The sequence below is a fragment of the Solanum pennellii genome, chromosome 8 (genome assembly GCF_001406875.1).
Source record: "Solanum pennellii chromosome 8, SPENNV200".
NCBI lineage: Eukaryota > Viridiplantae > Streptophyta > Magnoliopsida > Solanales > Solanaceae > Solanum > Solanum pennellii.
This window is the reverse complement of record NC_028644.1, coordinates 58,887,087-58,906,826: the sequence shown is the minus strand read 5'-3', so window position 1 is coordinate 58,906,826 and position 19,740 is coordinate 58,887,087. Positions and strand designations below refer to the sequence as shown.

At 31.3% G+C, this 19,740-nt stretch overlaps 1 protein-coding gene across 1 annotated transcript; it reads right to left on the bottom strand.

The window, feature by feature from the left end:
• Positions 1-13,287: 13,287 nt before the first annotated feature.
• Positions 13,288-18,032, bottom strand: LOC107026800 (histidine decarboxylase). The gene is made up of 6 exons (XM_015227887.1): positions 17,926-18,032; positions 17,606-17,786; positions 17,075-17,309; positions 14,281-14,474; positions 14,072-14,208; positions 13,288-13,979 (listed from the first exon to the last, which is right to left on the bottom strand). The coding sequence occupies exons 1-6, from the start codon at positions 17,938-17,940 to the stop codon at positions 13,404-13,406; spliced, it is 1,338 nt and encodes a 445-aa protein (XP_015083373.1). The 5' UTR covers positions 17,941-18,032; the 3' UTR covers positions 13,288-13,403.
• Positions 18,033-19,740: the final 1,708 nt, after the last annotated feature.

Here is a 19,740-nt window from a genome sequence, read left to right as displayed (position 1 = left end):
TTCTCCCCACCACCCCCAACAATCCCACATCCTTTTTTTTAAAAAAAAAACTTTTATAAAATATTTTTAAAAAATTCATACTTCACTTTCCCTCCCCAAAAAAGGTCACCCACTCATCCCCCCACCCCATCCCAGCCAAAATAAATAAATTAATATTATTTTATTTTCTAATTCCATCCTATATAACCCTCCAATTTTAATTTTTTATTTTTTTTCTTTTTTTCATTTTGTGTTAAATATGTACGTACATATATTTTTAGAAAAAAAGAAAAAATATATATATATATATGTAACACAAAATGGAAAAAAAATTGGAAGCAGAGGGTTAGCTAGGTGGGGTGGGCAGAATTGTTTTTTTAAAAAAATAAAATAATCTCTAAATTAGTATTTCAGCGCAGCGGGGAGATGAAGTAAAAAAAAAAGTTAAACTCTTTTATAAAAGAAATTTAAACAAAACAAAAGAATTTTAAAATATGGTAGGGTGTGGGTGGGGTGGGGCTAGTGAGAGAAAGTGATGAAGTGGGGTAAGAAAAATATTTTATATTTTATTTTATAAAAGAAGTATTATTTTTTTGGATAGTAATTTTTAATTTTTAATTTTAACTAATATTCATAATTTATTTAATTTTTGTCAAAGTTGAATATTTTATCTAGGGGTGTGCAAAAATTGAACCGAAAAAATGTTATTGAGTTATTGTTATTGGGTGATTGAGTTTTTAATGGGTTTAAAAAAAAATATTGGGTTATTGATTCGGTATCAATTTTTACTATTGGGTTATTGGAAAATCGATAACTCAATAAGACGGTAATAATTTATTATTTTACCCTGTCTAATTATTAAATATAAATAATTTAATATATAATTAGACACTATAACTATGTCAAATTATTAGGACTCTGGCAACTCCACACTAGACCGCTTTACTAGATTTTACTATTTACTCAAAACCTAAAGATTAAATTAAGAATTTAACAATTGAAGCTATTTGATTTTAGTTTTAGTTTTAGTTTTAGTCTTGTTGGACTAGTTTATTTTAGTTTTAGTTTCGGAAAAGGGCCTAAAATACCCTCGAAGTATTGAAAATGGTACAAAACTACCCTTCATCCACCTATTGGCTCCAAAATACCCTTTTCACCCTCCTATTGGCTCCAAAATACCCTTGTCATCCACCTTTTTGAGTTCAAAATTGACCACTTATTTAACGGTTTCAAATTTAAACTATTTACATATTTTTTAAAATATTTGGCGCACAACTATTGGATATAATTTAATTTACTAATATTATTTATAAACCAACCCACTACCACCATTACAAATTAAGTCCCACCCAATTAACAGACCATTTCTAATATCAAAATTACCCTCAACACTACTAAAGCACGACGAAATTATCGATTCCTGAAAATGACATTCAAAATTATTGAGTCCGAATTGAAGCTCCAATTAAATTTAGGTTGAGCCGCTTATATAGGAGGAAACTTTCAATAGGATTTGTTTCAAGCTTGAATTCGAAATTTATGATTGAAGGTAAAGAAGTAGCACCTCTCGAATTAATTCATGCACTTTTAAGTAAAAATTTATAAATATTTATTATTTGTTTTATATAACAAAAATTTAATATATTCTTTTTAAAAAAAGTTATCCATTAAGTAATATCACATAATTGAGGCAAATGAATAATTAAGATGAATATAGTCAGACTTTTAAGTTTATCGGTAATTTTTATTTAGACACTTGAATTATAATTTTGATTAAGGACTTGAATGTATGATAATGTACTTCTATAGACATTTTCGCCTTAAATTATTAGAAATACTCATTTTAGTAGCTTTCTTGTTCTGCATTAGTAATGGAGTGGATTTATTAATGGGCTGTGGTTTAATTAGTAATGAGTGGGTAGTAGATTGGTTAATAAATTATATTAATAAGTTAAATTATAACAAATGGTTGAGCGTCGTGTATTAAATTTTTTTTAACTAGTTTAAATTTAAAATCGTTAAATAAGTGGTTAATTTTGAACTCAAAGGTGGATGAGAAGGATATTTTGGAGCCAAAAGGTGGATGAGAAGGATATTTTGGAGCCAATAGGTGGATGGAGGGTAATTTTGTACCACTTCTGATACTTCAAGGGCATTTTAGGCCATTTTCCGGTTTTAGTTTGTAAATTTAGGTTGTAGAATTAGCAAGTTTGTAAAGGTCCGTAACTTGATTAACATAAAAAAATGCATACTAGGTTTGGTGATAACATGTAATTATAACAGTCGTACTATATTTTATCTTATTGATGTAATCTTTCATCATCTTTCTTATTTCACCATATCAAAAACATTTAGAGAAGTGAGAAGACATATAATATTTTACGGACATTTTCTTATTGGGTAAATCGAAAACCGAACAGATAATGATCAAAAATCGATAAATCAAAAACCGATAAAGAATATCTTATTGGTTTGTTATCGGGTTAACATATTTAAAAATCAATAAAATCAATAAATCGAATCGATAATACATAAAATCGAACCGAACCGGCTGATGCACACCCCTAGTTTTATCCATGTGTAGTGTGTTGTGACAAATTTTTTTAAAATAAAAGAGTGTATTACACACACCATGATGAAAGTAGTATAAAAAAAAGAGATGTGTTTTCAAAACTTTTTTTAAATAAAAAATTATACTAAACGTATAAGGTAATTTTCATTTTTCTTTAATCCCCTAAACATAAAATAAGAATTTGATTCACAAATTTAAAAGTTCAAAATTTATATTCAGATTTCAAATTTAAATTCGCATATATATCATTTTGTACAAGGAGTTCGAAATGAACACTTGTCAGTTGCCAAAGTTGTTGCATCCGATTGAGTGTTTCTGTAGTGGGTTCGTTGAGCAATTTGTAAGATTTGAATAAAATAAATAAATAAATAAATAAAAAAAAGATTTAACACTTATTTTAAGTCAAAAATAATATACGTACTCATAGCTCCGAATTTAAAACTTATAAATTACGAGTTCAAAAAAAAATAAGAGGTACTTAATAAATAACTACAAAGATGAGTTGGTACATGGGTTCGAACCTGCGCGTTTGGACCCTGCAAGAGAGCATCCAATTGCTAAGCCATAGTAACTTATTATGCTGAGGGTGTCCAAAGTATTAACAACTTTTGATACTTTTTCTACATCTTCAACGCTAAATACACGTAGTCTTTTTCTTTTTTTTTAAAATTATTTTTTCAACACTCTAGTAATCTCGATACGACTAAATTATGTGTTTAATTTTATTGTAGAAGTACAATCTCAACGGTAATGTTTCACTATAGCAACTTAATTATCTCTTCTTGTAATGCACCCTACAAGATTGAAAGTTGAAATATAAATTGTTAATATTAATGGATCTTATGTGACATAAGTATGTATTAAATGAGTGTTATTAAGAGCAACGAATATCAAAAAAAATTATTAAAAAAAAACTTTCTAACTTTTGAATTTTGTGCATAACTATATTCGAATATAATTCAAGTATTTCTTTCCACACCATAATTTTGCACAAATATATTTTAATTTGTTTATTTCTATTATATAGTCATTTATAGAAACATAAAGTCACATAGTTTACGATCAAGTAGATTTAATATTGTTGATTGAACCAATAATAGTGCTATAAAATCATGTAATTTAGTATGAAACTATGATAATTGGATTGTTTATTTAATTAATAAAGCTTTTCATATCAACATTTATATTTTCATTTTTGTTAAAGAATAATTTAAAATTGAAAATGTAGGAGAAAATGATAAAAATAGTCCTTAATGTATAGACTTAGATTGATTTGGTCCCTCCTGTATGTAGTCTTTTACCCTAAAACCTTAACTACATAGAAAAATTCTGTCAGATTAAACAAAGATATACAACTCATGTGACATACAAAGATCTTAAACAAAACCTCTGTTTTCTTGGCTCAGTTCCAAAGAATTAAAACTCCTGCCTTTCCCGCCTGAAACATATTTTCCGTGTGCATTTTTTACGCCATTATTTCCCAGCTACAATCATTGTGTATACACTTTGCCTTTATCCTTACTTTATCATTCTTTTTCGAGATAAAGCACAAGTACCCCTTCAATCTATGTCTGAAATCTCAGAGACACACTTATACTATACTAAGGTCCTATTACCCACCTGAACTTATTTTATTAATAATTTTCTACCCCTTTTTGGTCTACGTGGTACTATCTTGTGGGTCCAACGCTGGTTGACTTTTTTTTCAAGCTAGTGCCACGTAAGCCGAAAAGGGGTAGAAAATTATTAATAAAATAAGTTCAGGTGGGTAATAGGACCTTAGTATAGTATAAGTGTATCTCTGAGATTTCGGGTATAGGTTGAGGGGGTACTTGTACATTATCCCTTCTTTTTCCACTGAATATACTTTCCTTGGCTTACCTCATGAGTTGTTAGAGCATTTTTGAACTCTTCCTTGCTTTCAAAAGTTTATTCCAAAGTCAAAATTGGATTTTTTTTCCACCAGTCTTTGCATTGTGCTTCGGAAAATCAAAACTTTCATTGTCTGAATCAATATCCAAACTCTTATTGTCTTCAGAGTTAACACAATAAGGATCCCCATCTTCATGTAACATCTTTTTTTGAATTTCATCAGTAATAAGCTCTCTGTCATCCTCAAAACTATGTTTATAGTGTCCTTGTTTATCAACCATCAGTTCGTCACTGAAGAATTCATTTTCATAATCCTCAAAATCATCTCCCGAGGATAAGTTTTCCCTTTCAAACTCTTTGTCAACAGGTCCAACGACACCGATCTTCATTCCCTGGAATGCGACTAGTTCTGCAACCAAACTCAATTGTATCGTCTATTCCAATATAAGAGTCCAAATGCTCAAAATATAACTTTACTACTCTATCTTTAAGGATGAATTTTTTTATGTTATGCGCTTCAACCTCCTTGGAGACAAATCTCCATTTGTTACCAAGCTTCTCACATTTATGCCAAAAATATTATTGAATTATTCATGTAACAACATAATTCGATCATCTTTTTCAAGTCAGTAAGATTGAGATTCTTCAATTCAACATAATCAAAGTAATCAATGATACCACCAACATACTGTTTGGCTGGTTGATATTTTATCAATCCTTTATGATATCATTGAACACAAAATCTGCAGTTAAAAGATTACATATTTTAGCCGAATAAGACCACATTCTAGGTGTTAAAAAACATGTATACTTTTTACACCATAACTTCTAAATATTCTTGAATACACAAATCAAAAAAAGCCAACAATAAAAATTAAAAAAACGATTTTCATATCAAAAAAAAAAAAAACGAATCTTATATAAAATATTGGAAAAATAGTACTAAAAACCCAGCACATTTTGAATACCAAATAGCCGTTGGCCCTTGTATTGCCTCAACTAGAAGCAAAGTAAATTCTTACCATAACAGGGGCTCGATCCCTTGGAGTTTCTTTTGATTAACATGGTTCAACAATGGAAAAAACTCGTATCGTTTGATTTTACAAGAAAAAAGGGTTTTTTTGTTGAAAAGACAAGAGCTTTCATTCTTTGGAATTGAGCCAAGAAAATAGAGGTTTTGATTAAATCTTTGTATGTCACGTGAGTTGCACATTTCTATTTAATTTGACAGAATTTTTTTGGGTAGTTAGGATTTTCGGGTGAAAGACTAAATTGATAACTTTTTAACATAGATAAAGGAGATTTTTCTATAAGCTACATATATGAGGGACCAAATCAATCTAAGTCTATACATTAAGGACTATTTTGATCATTTTCTCGAAAATATAGAATGAGACTTTTATAGCATTTTTTAAAAATAGGTAATATCATAATCGTAATTTAATTTCTATTTCTCTTTTGTTATATTATTTATTAGAATATCCATCAAATAATGTCATTAATTACTAAAAATATATTTAATACTTCTTCACGCGAAGCACGATAAATACAGTAATAAGGATTAATAAGTCGAAGGAAAAAAAATATTGACCAAAGAGAGGTCCTAATATCTAGCTATGCCTAGATATATATATAGATTGGGTGAAAAAAAATAGATGTATAGATTTATATTATTTTATTACCTAATAAATAACCATTGAATTACTAATTAATGGCAATGACTTTTGAGTTCTCTGAATTGAAAAAAAGAGATCAATAATTAAGTAAATGTAATAAGATATATTTTTAATGTTTTATCATTTAAAAAAATATAATTAAGTAAATTATCAAAAAAATTACAAAAAAGAAGAAAAATGTTATTCTTGACTTTGGAGTCATGCACATCTCCTCTCCGGTGCCTAACTATGCATAATTTTATTCAAAATAAATAAATAACTTCAATGACTTAATTATATAGGATGAAAAACTGCAAATTATGTAACAATTCGCAGTTTTATTTTTAGAATTTAAATCTTTCGTGATAAGTATAGAAGCTTGAACTGGGTGATGTTCTACTTGTTGGGAATAAATCTGTAACAGAAATAATATTTGCGGTAATAAAGGCAATAAATGCGGAACACAACAATACGGTTAATCAACAAGAATAAAAGAGAAATAATGACACCAAGATTTTACGTGGAAACCCTCCTAAATAAGGGAAAAACCACGACCCGAGAGGAGCAACGAATATCACTATAGTAAGGATTTTACACTTGTAAGTCTGAGTAAAACTCTAAAGACCACTACACATTCAAAAGAAATAACACTCTTTTGATTTTTCCACCTCACTACAATATCGCTCACACTCTCTATTTTTCCTCACAGATTATTTTCCTCTGTGATGCCTCACTCTTCTTTCTCTCCTCTGTAATTCTTTTTGGTGCATTTTGAAATGAGCAAGGGCTCTCTATTTATAGGAAAATCTACTCCTAATGATGTCACCAGTGGCATCACAAAAAACACAAAATTTCAACCTTTTCACCTATGCAAATTTTTTTGGTAAGATTTTAGTTGAAAATTAAGTAAAGCTGAAAAATAATTCAGCACCAAATCTGCCAAACTTTGAAATTGGCAGAGAGCTATTCAAAGTTTGCTACATGGGGATGGACCCCACAATCTCCCCCTCCAGACCCATTCACCCTGAAGGAGGTAGCTCTAGATACCTAGCTTGAGTACATACCGACAAGTTCTTTGCATAGCTCAAACTTGTCCCCTGATACCACCTTGGTCAGCATATCTGAAGGGTTTTCACTAGTAGGGATCTTCATGACCTGCATAGATCCGTCCTCTATCTTTTCACGAATCCAGTGATATCTCACGTCAATATGCTTCGTCCTTGCATGGTACATGGTGTTCTTGCTCAGGTCTATTGCACTCTGACTGTCACAATAGACAACATACTCAATCTGATGCAATCCAAGTTCTTGAAGAAATCGTTTCAGCCATACCATCTCTTTGCCAGCTTCAGTAGCTGCAATATATTCTGCCTCAGTTGTAGAGAGTGCGACACACTTCTGCAACTTTGATTGCCATGATATAGCTCCCCCTGAAAATGTAAACAAATATCCAGTAGTGGATTTTCTATTATCGAGGTCACCTGCCATATCAGCATCAGTATAGCCCTTCAAGATTGGATCAGATCCTTTAAAACACAAGCAATCTCTTGTGGTACCTCTTAGATACCTGAGTATCCACTTAACTGCCTCCCAGTGTTCTTTTCCAGGATTTTCAAGGAATCTGCTAACAACACCAACTGAATGAGCAATATCAGGTCTTGTACACACCATCGCATACATCAAACTCCCCACTGCTGAAGAATAAGGAACTTTAGCCATTCCCTCTTTCTCCTCTTTTGTTGTAGGACACATCTGTTTGCTCAACTTCAGATGACTCGCAAGAGGCGTGCTAACAGGTTTAGCACTCTTCATGTTGAAGCGTTCTAGTACACGTTCAATGTACTTCTCTTGAGATAGCCACAACTTTCTTTTTGTTCGTTCTCGAACAATCTTCATCCCTAGAATTTGTTGTGCTGGGCCCAAGTCTTTCATGTCAAATGACTTGGACAAATCTTTCTTCAATTTTGCAATCAGCTCTTTGTCTTGTCCTACAATTAACATGTCATCCACATATAACAACAAAATAATAAAATTGTTGTCAGAAAATCTTTTGAAGTATACACATGGATCAGAATAGGTCTTTGTGTACGTTTGACTTTTCATGAAAGAGTCAAACTTTTTGTACCATTGTCTTGGGGCCTGTTTCAACCCATAAAGACTCTTATTCAATTTGCACACCATGTGTTTCTTTCCAGATACTTCAAATCCCTCTGGTTGCTCCATATAAATCTCTTCTTCCAAATCTCCGTGAAGAAATGCAGTTTTCACGTCCAATTGCTCCACTTCAAGATCTAGACTAGCTGCTATGCTCAAAATAGTTCGAATAGAAGTCATTTTGACAACAGGTGAAAAAATTTCATCAAAATCAATACCTTTCTTTTGTTCGAAGCCTTTTACAACCAATCGAGCTTTGTACCTCACCAACTTGCCATTTCCATCTTTCTTGAGTTTAAAGACCCACTTGCACTTAAGTGGTCTTTTTCCTTTTGGAAGTTCAACTAGCTGGTATGTGCCATTTTTCTGTAGAGATCCCATCTCTTCGTGCATGGCTTTCATCCATTGGCTCTTTTCTGGATGAGACAACACCTCCTTAAGACTTTCTGGCTCACCTTCATCATTGATAAGGACATACTCTGAGGAAGGATATTTGGTTGATTCTACCCTTTGTCTTGCTGATCTCCTCAGAGGTTGAGATTGTTCTTCTTCTTCTGGGTTCTCCATTTGCTCGGTATTATCACCAAATTGCTCCCCCTGCTCAACAATCTCATCAGGTTGCTCTTCATGCTCAACAACTTTATCAATCGTACTTTCTGCACTTATGGGATGGTTAGAAGAAGAAGGAATGGTAACAATATTAGGGACTATACCATTCTTTTTCTTGGCCTTCTCGGATAGATCATCAGCAGTTCCAACTTCACTTTCTCGAAAGATTACATCTCTACTTCTGATGACCTTCTTCTTTACAAGATCCCATAGTCTGTATCCGAATTCTTCATCTCCATATCCGATGAATATGCAGGGAACTGATTTATCATCTAGCTTGGTTCTTTGCTCCTTCGGTACATGTGCAAAAGCTTTGCAACTGAACAACTTTAGATGCGAGTAAGACATCTCTTTGTTGGTCCAAACTCTCTCCGGAATGTCAAACTCCAACGGAACTGATGGACTACGATTGATAAGATAACACGCTGTCTGAACTGCTTCACCCCAGAATGTCTTGGGTAATTTAGCCATTCTGAGCATGCTTCTCACCTTCTCAACAATGGTGCGATTCATTCTCTCAGCTACACCATTGTGTTGTGGGGTTCCAGGAACTGTCTTTTCATGTCTGATTCCATAGTTTGAACAGTACTCTTCAAATTCTCTTGAAGTGTACTACTTCCATTGTCGGTTCGGAGACGCTTTAGCTTTCGACCTATCTCTCTTTCTATTAGAGCATGAAACTTTTGAAATACTTGAAACACCTGATCTTTAGTTCTCAAGATATAAACCCACAATTTTCGAGAAGCGTCATCAATAAAGGTAACAAAGTATTTATTACCTCCTATCGATTCTATCTCCATTGGACCACAAACATCAGAATATACCAAATCAAGTATATTCGACTTTCTTTAAGATGATGTCTTAAGTGAGACTCTATGTTGTTTACCAAATAAGCAGTAGTTACACGATTTTATCGTTGTACCTTTGGCAAAAGAGATGAGTGACTTTTTGGAAAGAATTTGCAATCCTTTCTCGCTCATATGACCCATTCTTTTATGCCATAAATCTGCAGAATTCTCTTCGTGAGCCGCATTTAATTCACCTTGGCATATTTTTGCATTTGTCTTGTATAACGTGCCACGATCAACTCCTTTTGCAATCACCAAAGCCCCTTTGGTGAGTCTCCATTTTTTATTTGCAAAGTAGTTCTCATATCCATCTCGGTCCAAAGCAACTCCCGAGATCAAGTTCATCTGCAAATCAGGTACGTGGCGCACATCTTTCAACACTAATGTGCATCCAACATTTGTTTTTAAGCAAATGTCTCCGATCCCCACAATCTTTGAGTAACTTGTGTTACCCATTTTCACATTGCCATAATCACCGGCTACATATCTGCAAAAAAGATCTCTTACCGGTGTGGCATGATGAGATGTTGTTGTGTCGACCACCCATTCCGACTCTATTCCTGCCAAGTGCATGCATTCTTCTTCCTCATTTATGAGAAGAACAACATCGTCATTATTTTGCACCATGGCAGTTGTGTTGTCATCATTCTTCTGGCCGCTGCTTTCCCCTTTGCCCTTTTTTAGATTTGGACAATCTCTTTTGAAGTGTCCTGGTTGATCGCAATTGTAGCAATTTCTGGCCTTCGATTTTGATCGGACCTTGGACTTTCCACGAGCTCCGGATCTACCATAGTTACTTGAGCTCCTTTGGTAACTTCTGCCTCTACTTTCCGTGATGAGTGCCTGTCCGTGATTTTCAGGCCTTTTTCTCATCTTCTCATTAAGCAAAAGGGCTGATGTGACATCCTTCAACTCAATAGAGTCCTTACCATGTAAAATGGTTGTTGCTAAAGTATCGTAGGAAGATGGCAACGAGTTTAGGAGCACTATGACTTTATCTTCATCCTCGATCTTTACTCCGAGGTTTGCTAGCTGCGTGATTAGTCCATTAAGTACATTTAAATGAGACAAAAATTTTGTACCTTCACTCATATGTAGCGCATATAACTGCTTCTTTAGGTACAATTTATTTGTCAGCGTTTTGGACATGTATAGATTTTCTAACTTTGTCCAAATGCCACATGCACTCTCTTCATCGATGATGTTATTAACTACATCATCTGTTAAGTGCAATCTGATTGCACTTGTAGCCTTTTCATCCATTTCTTCCCAATCCTCAAGTTTCATGGATTCGGGCTTTTTGAATTTGCCGCCTAGTGCCTTGTGCAAACCCAGTTGGATGAGCAAGTCTTTCATCCTTCTCTGCCACGTTGAGAAACCGTTATCACCGTTGAATTTTGCTACCTCATACTTTACTCTAGACATTTTTTTTATTGAGTATAGTACAATAAGCTGCAAAAAATATTTCTGTAAATGAGCAGAACCTGTGCTCTGATACCAATTGTTGGGAATAAATCCGTAATAGAAATAATATTTGCGGTAATAAAGGCAATAAATGTGGAACACAACAATACGGTTAATCAACAAGAATAAAAGAGAAATAATAACACCGAAATTTTACGTGGAAACCCTCCTAAATAAGGGAAAGACCACGACCCGAGAGGAGCAACGAATATCACTATAGTAAGGATTTTACACTTGTATGTCTGAGTAAAACTCCAAAGACCACTACACATTCAAAAGAAATAACACTCTTTTGATTTTTCCATCTCACTACAATATCGCTCACACTCTCTATTTTTTATCACAGATTATTTTCCTCTGTGATGCCTCACTATTCTTTCTCTCCTTTGTAATTCTTTTTGGTGCATTTTTGAAATGAGCAAGGGCTCTCTATTTGTAGGAAAATCTACTCCTAATGATGTCACCAGTGACATCACAAAAAACACAAAATTTTAACCTTTTCACCTATGCAGATTTTTTTGGTAAGATTTTAGTTAAAAATTAAGTAAAGCTGAAAAGTAATTCAGCACCAAATCTGCCAAACTTTGAAATTGGCAGAGAGCTATTCAAAGTTTGCTACATGGGGATGCACCCCACACTACTTGTGCTTATGTTTTAAGTTTCATTCCTATGTGTTGGAAGTGTCATAGAAATGATTTAGATTTATAAGATACCTCTAGTGCTAAGTCGAGTTCAAAACATTCCTCCAGACTAAATTTTCATAATAATTCATACATGGGTCAACTTGTGCATAATTTTGTTCAAAATAAATATATGACTTCAATGACTTAATTAAATAGGATGAAAAACTGCAAATTATGTAATAACTCGCAACTCTATTCTTAGAAATCAAATGTTTCGTCTCTTGAACTGGGTGATGTCCTACTTGTGCTTAGTGTTAAGGTTCATTCCTATGTGTGGGAAGCGTATTGGAAGTGCTTTAGGGTCATAGAAACTTCTAGTACGAAGTCGAGTTCAAAACATTCCTACCAACTAAGTTTTCGCATTAGTTCATGCAAGGTCAAATTCAAATCACCATATTTATCTACATATAATGAATTAGATGTCTCATAATCTATCAAATTATAGATCTATGAGTTTTCTTTTCAACGCCACCAAGTTTTCATCAATCAGAGTTCGAAGTAAAATGATATGACTGTGTTTTACCAAAGACTATCCCAAGAAAGTTTTCTAGAGACTTATTTTTACGAGTCCAATTTATAATGGGTCGGAAATTTAAGTACGACTAGTAGTTTTAACTCGTAAAACCAACTTCACAAACTCATTTTCTGTTCAGATTTTAACGGACCCAATTACGGATCGTAAATTCATCTGTAGGCCGTAATTTAAGCCCGTAAAAATATAGTCCTAAAACTTATTTTTGGGAAAATGAGGAATTGACAACATATATACAACTATTATATAAAATTGGCAACATATAATTCAATAATAATTAACAATTAATAGTCAAAATTTTTTTTTAGCATGTATTAGCCTAATAAAAGAAATAAAACTAAGTTTTATATTTTTTTCTTTTAATCATGTGCAACCAAGCCACATTAATTAAGGAGATGTGAGATTATTTTTTTCCCTTGTTTTTAACTTCTATAATTAGGGAAGTTAGCTTTTCAATTTCTTTAAATTCTCAAACTCAACTTTATTAAATCATCTATTTTGAAAAAAAATATTAATGCAATATACAGAAACATAAAGATATATTTAATTGTAATTTTATGAATTATTTTTTTTTACCAATCAATAATAATTAGTTTATTAAAAAATTGGTTGCCTATTTTAAGAAGTCAAATATATATATTTATCAATTAACCTATTAGAAAAAGGTTAAGCCAACTTTTAAGGAAATAAAGTTTTTTGAATTCTTTAAATAACTTGTTAAAAGATTGTGACTACTTACTTTTAAGGTAAGAAAGTATATTATTGATTCTCTAAAGTATATTAATGATCACATAATTGACAATAATTAATTAAATAATGTTAAATGACATTTTATTAGAAACTGTAATAATACATATTATTAAATTATTCAATGAATAATAATAAAACTTATTATTCCTTCTACAGAAATTTTACAAAATCAAATGAAATTCAAGTCAATCAACTTATTATTCCACTTTTATAGAGTCACTCTTACATAAAAACATAGCAAACAAAATATATATGGAAAATTTATTTGAAAACTCTGGATATAATTTAGTTATGCATCTTTTTATTGGAGCACATACAATTTTGAGAGCCAAAATCATCAGCTAGGCAAGGAGGCAGAGCTTTTGCATCTTGGTACCACTTATAATTCCTCTCTTGCATTAGATCTTTGAAGAAACCATCTATAGTTTCTCTTGTAATACCTGGCATAACCACAACATGTGCCATGCCTCTTAAGCAACACAAGTTCCAACGACGAATGAATTTATGGTCACAAGGTCGTTCAAAAACAACAGTAATACTAAACTCATTCAGCATAACACTAATTCCTGCTTCAAAAAGTCGATCTTTCAAATACCGAGCATTTTCAATGCATGTTATGGAATCTTGTTGCAATCTAGCATGTCCTTTCTTGCTTAAACAGTACCATAAGAATATTGGTGTAAATCCATTTCGACTACCAGAAATTGTAGCATCTGCGGAATTAATATACTCAATTGTTGAGAGGGTGCTAACGTAACTTCTCCTTGTTATATGAACGCCACAAGGCATTGGACATCCCAAGAATTTGTGCCCTGAAATTGAAATACTTCCAATTGGTTTCTTGAAGGTAATTTTTTTTGCCTATTGTCAAATACCATAGAAAGAAACTATGGTATGTCATTGTAACTTCGACCGAAAAACGTTGAAGGAAAATCGAATAAAAATAAGCTTACATGTTTGATAAATGGGAGAATTAGCCCACATAATGCTGCATCGCAATGGATATAATAATTGTCCTTTGAATAACCACAATTTTCTAGTGTTTGTATGACGAAATCGAGGTCATCAATAGCTCCTTTGAAGGTTGTTCCTATAAACACATATATACTAATTTACCAAAAGTGATGTTATAAGATGTAAGAATATATGTATGTATTTTTACCAATATTGATATTGATGATAGCTGGTTTGTTCTTGTTGACAAGTAATTTTGATTGTAAATCTTCATAATCAATTTCCCCATTAACTAAAGTGTTAATAGTTTCTAACTCCATTCGATACAATCTTGCTGCTTTGAAAATCGAGTAATGTGAATCTTTTGATGCATATAATATCCCATTAGGAAGTAGCTCTCTTCTGCACAAATATATAATATTGTTCAAATGCTTTATGAAAGTGATGAAAAACTTGCATCATTTAACCATAGGAAAAAACTCAAATATGCCATCAAACTTTTTTAAAAATGACTCATTTATGTCGTTCATTAAAAAATTGGCTTGTCTATGTCATTTCCGTTTGAAAAAAGGCTTATTTATGTCATTATTTGTTGAATGAAATGACATTTAATGAGTCATATTTTAAACAGATAGCATAGATGAACCTTTTCTCAAGTTCAATGGCATATTTGAGTCATTTCGTTTAAAAAATAATTTTATTAATGATGTGACCAATAGAGCCGTCAATCTGGGCTAGGCTCGTTAGATCGGCCTGGCCTAACCCGGGATTTAATAGGGTTGTGGAAAGATTTTTGGAGCCCAATTAAGAAAAGGACTTTTTAGCCTGGCCTGAATAACCCTGTTGATTTGTGGGGCTTGAGAAATATCGGTACGGCCGGCCCGTGGGCCAATAAAAATTAATTTAAAAAAATATCTAATATTAAAATTTAAAATAAAAGAGATATCAAACTCAAAACAATTAGGTTAATATTTCTATTATGTTATAAATCCATTGAATTGTGTGGATTGTTCTTTAGATATACTCAAGACTTAATTGTATTCATGTATACATGTTTCCAAGGTGATAAGAACCATTTGGATAACTATGTACCTACTAATGGGCATTTATCATGGTGGCCTTTGGAGTGATATCTCAACTCTATAAATATCGATATCATTCACCTTTTGTAGAATACACTTGAATAAGAAGAAAATTCCTCTTCTTCTATCTACTTCTCTTGTCTTCTTCTCTTTATGATTATGTTCTTATAGCTTGATTTTATAACACGTTATCTGCACGAATATGCTCTAAAAATTGTAGCACTTCTCAAAAGTGTTGTAGTTGAAACACTTGTGAGCACGAACATGTTCTATTTATTTTTTCTTGTTATACATTTATATTTTCAAAAATTCCTCTTATACTAATAATTTATTTTAGTATACATGTATTATATGAAAACGTAGAACATATTGGTTTATTTTACTTTAACAATTTTATACATTGATTTATGATTATACTAACAGTTCTTCGTTTCAGAAAAGACTTGAAGGATAAAGAAGTAAATTTCCATGTTGATTAGTGTTAATTATGAGGAACTTATTAATATTTATAATTGCTAGAGGTGAGAAAACTCTCAATCTTATTTTGACTAAATTTGCTTCTATAATTCTTGATTTCATTTAAAGACTCATAGTTGAGTTCTATTGGTATTGACTTATATGGCATTGATTGAAGGGTAAGACGATGGAATCAAGTCCCATCGCACCAAAAGGGTAAGACATCTGGTTAAAGTCCGGATGACATAATGAAAAATATTTGAGGGTAAGACGGTAGATTCATGTTCTATCGCACCAAGAGGGTAAGACATCAATTCGAGTTTTGATGCACCATAATGATAAGGTATTGGGTTCAAGTCCCATAGAATTATGGCCTAACGTGCCTTGTATGGATAAGACATTGAGTTTGAGTTTCAATGCACCATATTGATGATAAAATGATGACTGAGGCAAAATAATATATTTTTGATGAAAAGTATTGAATTCATCATATTGAATTTGCTCCATTCCTTGAAAAGAATATGGAAGCAACATGTGATAACTTTGAAATCCGTCTGTTGACTTGCTCCATTCAATTATATGAATGTGGTAGCAGCAAATAATTCGTCTGAAAGATGACAAATAATTAATGATATGAATAAGGGCGTGAAGGAACGGAATTATAATAGTCATCATTGTGGTAATTATAAAAGGAAGAACACTATGGGTTCTCCAAATAGTCCTTCAAAATGTGAAGGCAATTTTTATTATAAAATGGTATCAAAGGTCATTGGACTTGTGAATGTTGTCGACCCAATTTGACAACTTTATAAATCCTCTATCATGAGACAAGAAGATAAAGTGATGGTACACTTGATCTTTCAAAGTGATGTTGAGGTGTGTCATGGAAATATGATGAATTTTAAAACCATGACAATGTACTTATAATGCAAGTTTATGAAGTACATATAAATGATTAGTCCATTCCTTGAAGAGAATGTGACTTGTGATGAGTATCGTGAATGCTCGACCATTCTATAAGAGAATGGGTCAAGATGTGATAAAATCATTATTGATTGAATATATGTCACAACTCACCTCTATGGGAGGTTTGAGAAAAAAATAATGTATGTCAAAACTCACCTCTACGGGAGGTTTGGAAGGAAATAAATTTTATTTGACAAAAATGGCTAATCGTATTGTACGTTTATACGTGACTATGGTATGTTTATTGTGAACTACCTAAAGGGAAAAAGAAAGAAATAGCTCTTGCCTATAAGGGTTGTGGTCATTATTGTGTGGCAATACAAATTTGTCATTGATTGTGTACCTATGGTACAACAAAAATAAAGTAAGAAAGACGTCTTGCTCGTAATTATTTTGACCATGACAATGGCTGATTACGCCATTTGATTTTTTGATTTTTCATATGATTCAAAAACTACAACCTCTCCCCCCACCCCCTTTCCTGAAAATGATACTTACCCAACCAAAAGGCCATAGAGATTGCCCTCAGTGCCACCACTAGTAATGTATCCCCAATATTCATCTTTCTCTATTTTCCAGAGTTGTGCAAACCAATCTAAAACAGCCACTTCAAAATCTTTTGAATGAAAATCTGTAGGGTGCTGAGTAAAGGGGTCTCCACAATTGTTCAAATGAAATTGCAAAAGTGGGGCTAAAATAGCATGATGCTCATAATGCATGTTAGTTGGATAACCTGTAAATTAAATAACCAAAGATATAATTATGAATAAAATCGTAAAATATTATTTGGCCAAATTAAAAATACTTAAAAGATATGTAAAATAAAGTTAGGGATGATTTATTAATGTATAACTTTTGATTAATTTTGCTTATAAATACTTTTATGTTTATTACACGTAAAAATAAATGAAAATGTATTTATTTAAATAAATTGAGATTAAATTACCTCGATACTAATGCTTGTATAATTTCGTTGAGTAAAAAGTAACTATGTTTGTATGGAAAGACTATACATATGCATATCCTTACCTATATGATACTTTTTCCGCTTGGACAATGTCTCTAAATATTGAGTCAAAATTATGTCGAGTTCTTGAAAAGACGTTTTATTTTTAATATCAGATTCCATCACACTGAGACATAAATTCTTCCTTGGCGATGATGGTGCATCAATTTCACCTTCTGTTGGAACTACCGTTAAATCAAACTCCTATGTCATAAAAATAAATAAATAAAATTAAATCTAAGATATGTTTCATTATTTAAAATGATGAATAAATTAATCATGAGTATATGATTGAAAGTTGAGATAGACATATATAATTAAAAATTATTAGAAAATATGATACCTTTTGAATTTCCATTCTTAGAGATGAAAGTTTTGTGAATCTCACTATCTTTGGCTCCTCCAATTTATAACAAATGAATTAAGTTGCTTTGCCTTTTAACCTTTTTTTTTTTTTTTTTGGTTGAATCTTGAAGTGAATTAACACCTGTCAAAGTTGGTGCATCCAATTAAGTTAAATAGTTTTATAATAATTGGTATTGTTTGAAATAAAAAAATATTTATTTTTATTTTCAAGCTAAAATTAATATAGGTACTCATGCGATGCACGTAGACTCTTTTATATTTGTTTTATATTACACATGTTTTCTTACACATTAGCAATTTTGTTCGTGTTTTACAATGTTTGGAAAAAAAAAACATTAGTTACTAAATTTATTTTTATTTTCTATAAATTTTGCTATGATAAAAATGTAAAATTTTGGTGTATGCACATATAGTTTTAATTCTATAAATTGAATATATTACTTTTATAACTATTTGTTTAGTTAGCTCCTACGCTCTTTCAGGTATGTGTTAACAAGTTTGGGGACTTAAAGTCAAACTTTATAGAGAGCTCTTATTTTTGTAAAAATGAAAAGTTATGCTTAATATATGACTTAATTTTTTTAAATGGTGCGAAACACCTAAACAATTCAGTCAATTTGAAATGAAGGAAGAACATATAAATCGAATTATTATAATATAGTGTAATTTTATAAATGAAGTCTGCAGAGAATGTTATATACGGACATTATGAAGTAAGAATATAAACAATACAATTTTCAATCAAAAGTATATAAAATAATGTTAGAATAATAAAATTAGACTCAGAAAATTGAAAAGTTAATATAATAATAATAAAACAATGTTAATTGGTTTTAATGCTTGAAATGTGAAGAAGATGTCAAAACTAAATTTGATCTTTTTATATACACACAATATATTTTGCATAATATAGAAGGTTTGTTCGTTTGAGAAACTTCAAATATTTTACAATGAGAAGAAAAAAAGACGGCGAAAGGAGAGTAAAAAAAGTAAATATAAGAATAATAATGTTGGTTCATGATAATCGTTAGAATATAAAATAGGCAATAAAATAAATAATCACATAAAAACGATGCTATATTAACTAAATACTATTTCATTTTTCAATTATTACGACAATCCCTATATTAAATGAGGTTAAAAAATTGTTAGATTTTCTACCCCCAATATTATTTTACATTTTGAATATTTTTACCATTTTAATTTTAATATCTTTTAACTATAAAATAAAAAAAAGATTAATTTATTTTAAAATTAAAAAAATATCATAGATTTTTAATTTTCTGGCCAAATACTGCCCATTTAGTATTATCGTTTCTTCAATTTAGTATTTTGGATGAGAGAGATGTCATAGTTGAATTAATTATTGAAATTTAATAAATAAAGATAAGTTTTAACTATAATTAAGATAATTAATTACTTTTATTATTACTTCATAAAATACTTTTTTAATCCAACAATTTTAGTTGTACATAATATCTTTCTTAAATATATTTAAAACTTTTCGTACTTGACTTTAGTAAAAAAAAAATCGTACGTGCTTTTGGGGTGTGTTTGGTACGAAGAAAAATGTTTTCCATGGAAAATGTTTTCCTAAATAAGTAGATTTTGGACTTATTTTCTCATGTTTGGTTGGTGAGTAGAAAATATATTCCGGAAATGATTTTGTGTTTGATTTATGAATGAAAAATGTTTTTGAGGAACATCATTTATTTTTACTAGAGTAGAAAATAATTTATGAAATTAAAAATATTTTTTAAAAATAATTTTTTTTGGGTGGTGGTGGGGGGTA

Coding starts and splice junctions, on each gene's coding strand:
- LOC107026800 (XM_015227887.1), bottom strand. Junction 17,310..17,605: donor GCGGAAAAAGTATCATATAG/GTAAGGATATGC, acceptor TTTAATTTACAG/GTTATCCAACTAACATGCAT. Junction 14,209..14,280: donor TATCATCAATATCAATATTG/GTAAAAATACAT, acceptor ATGTGTTTATAG/GAACAACCTTCAAAGGAGCT.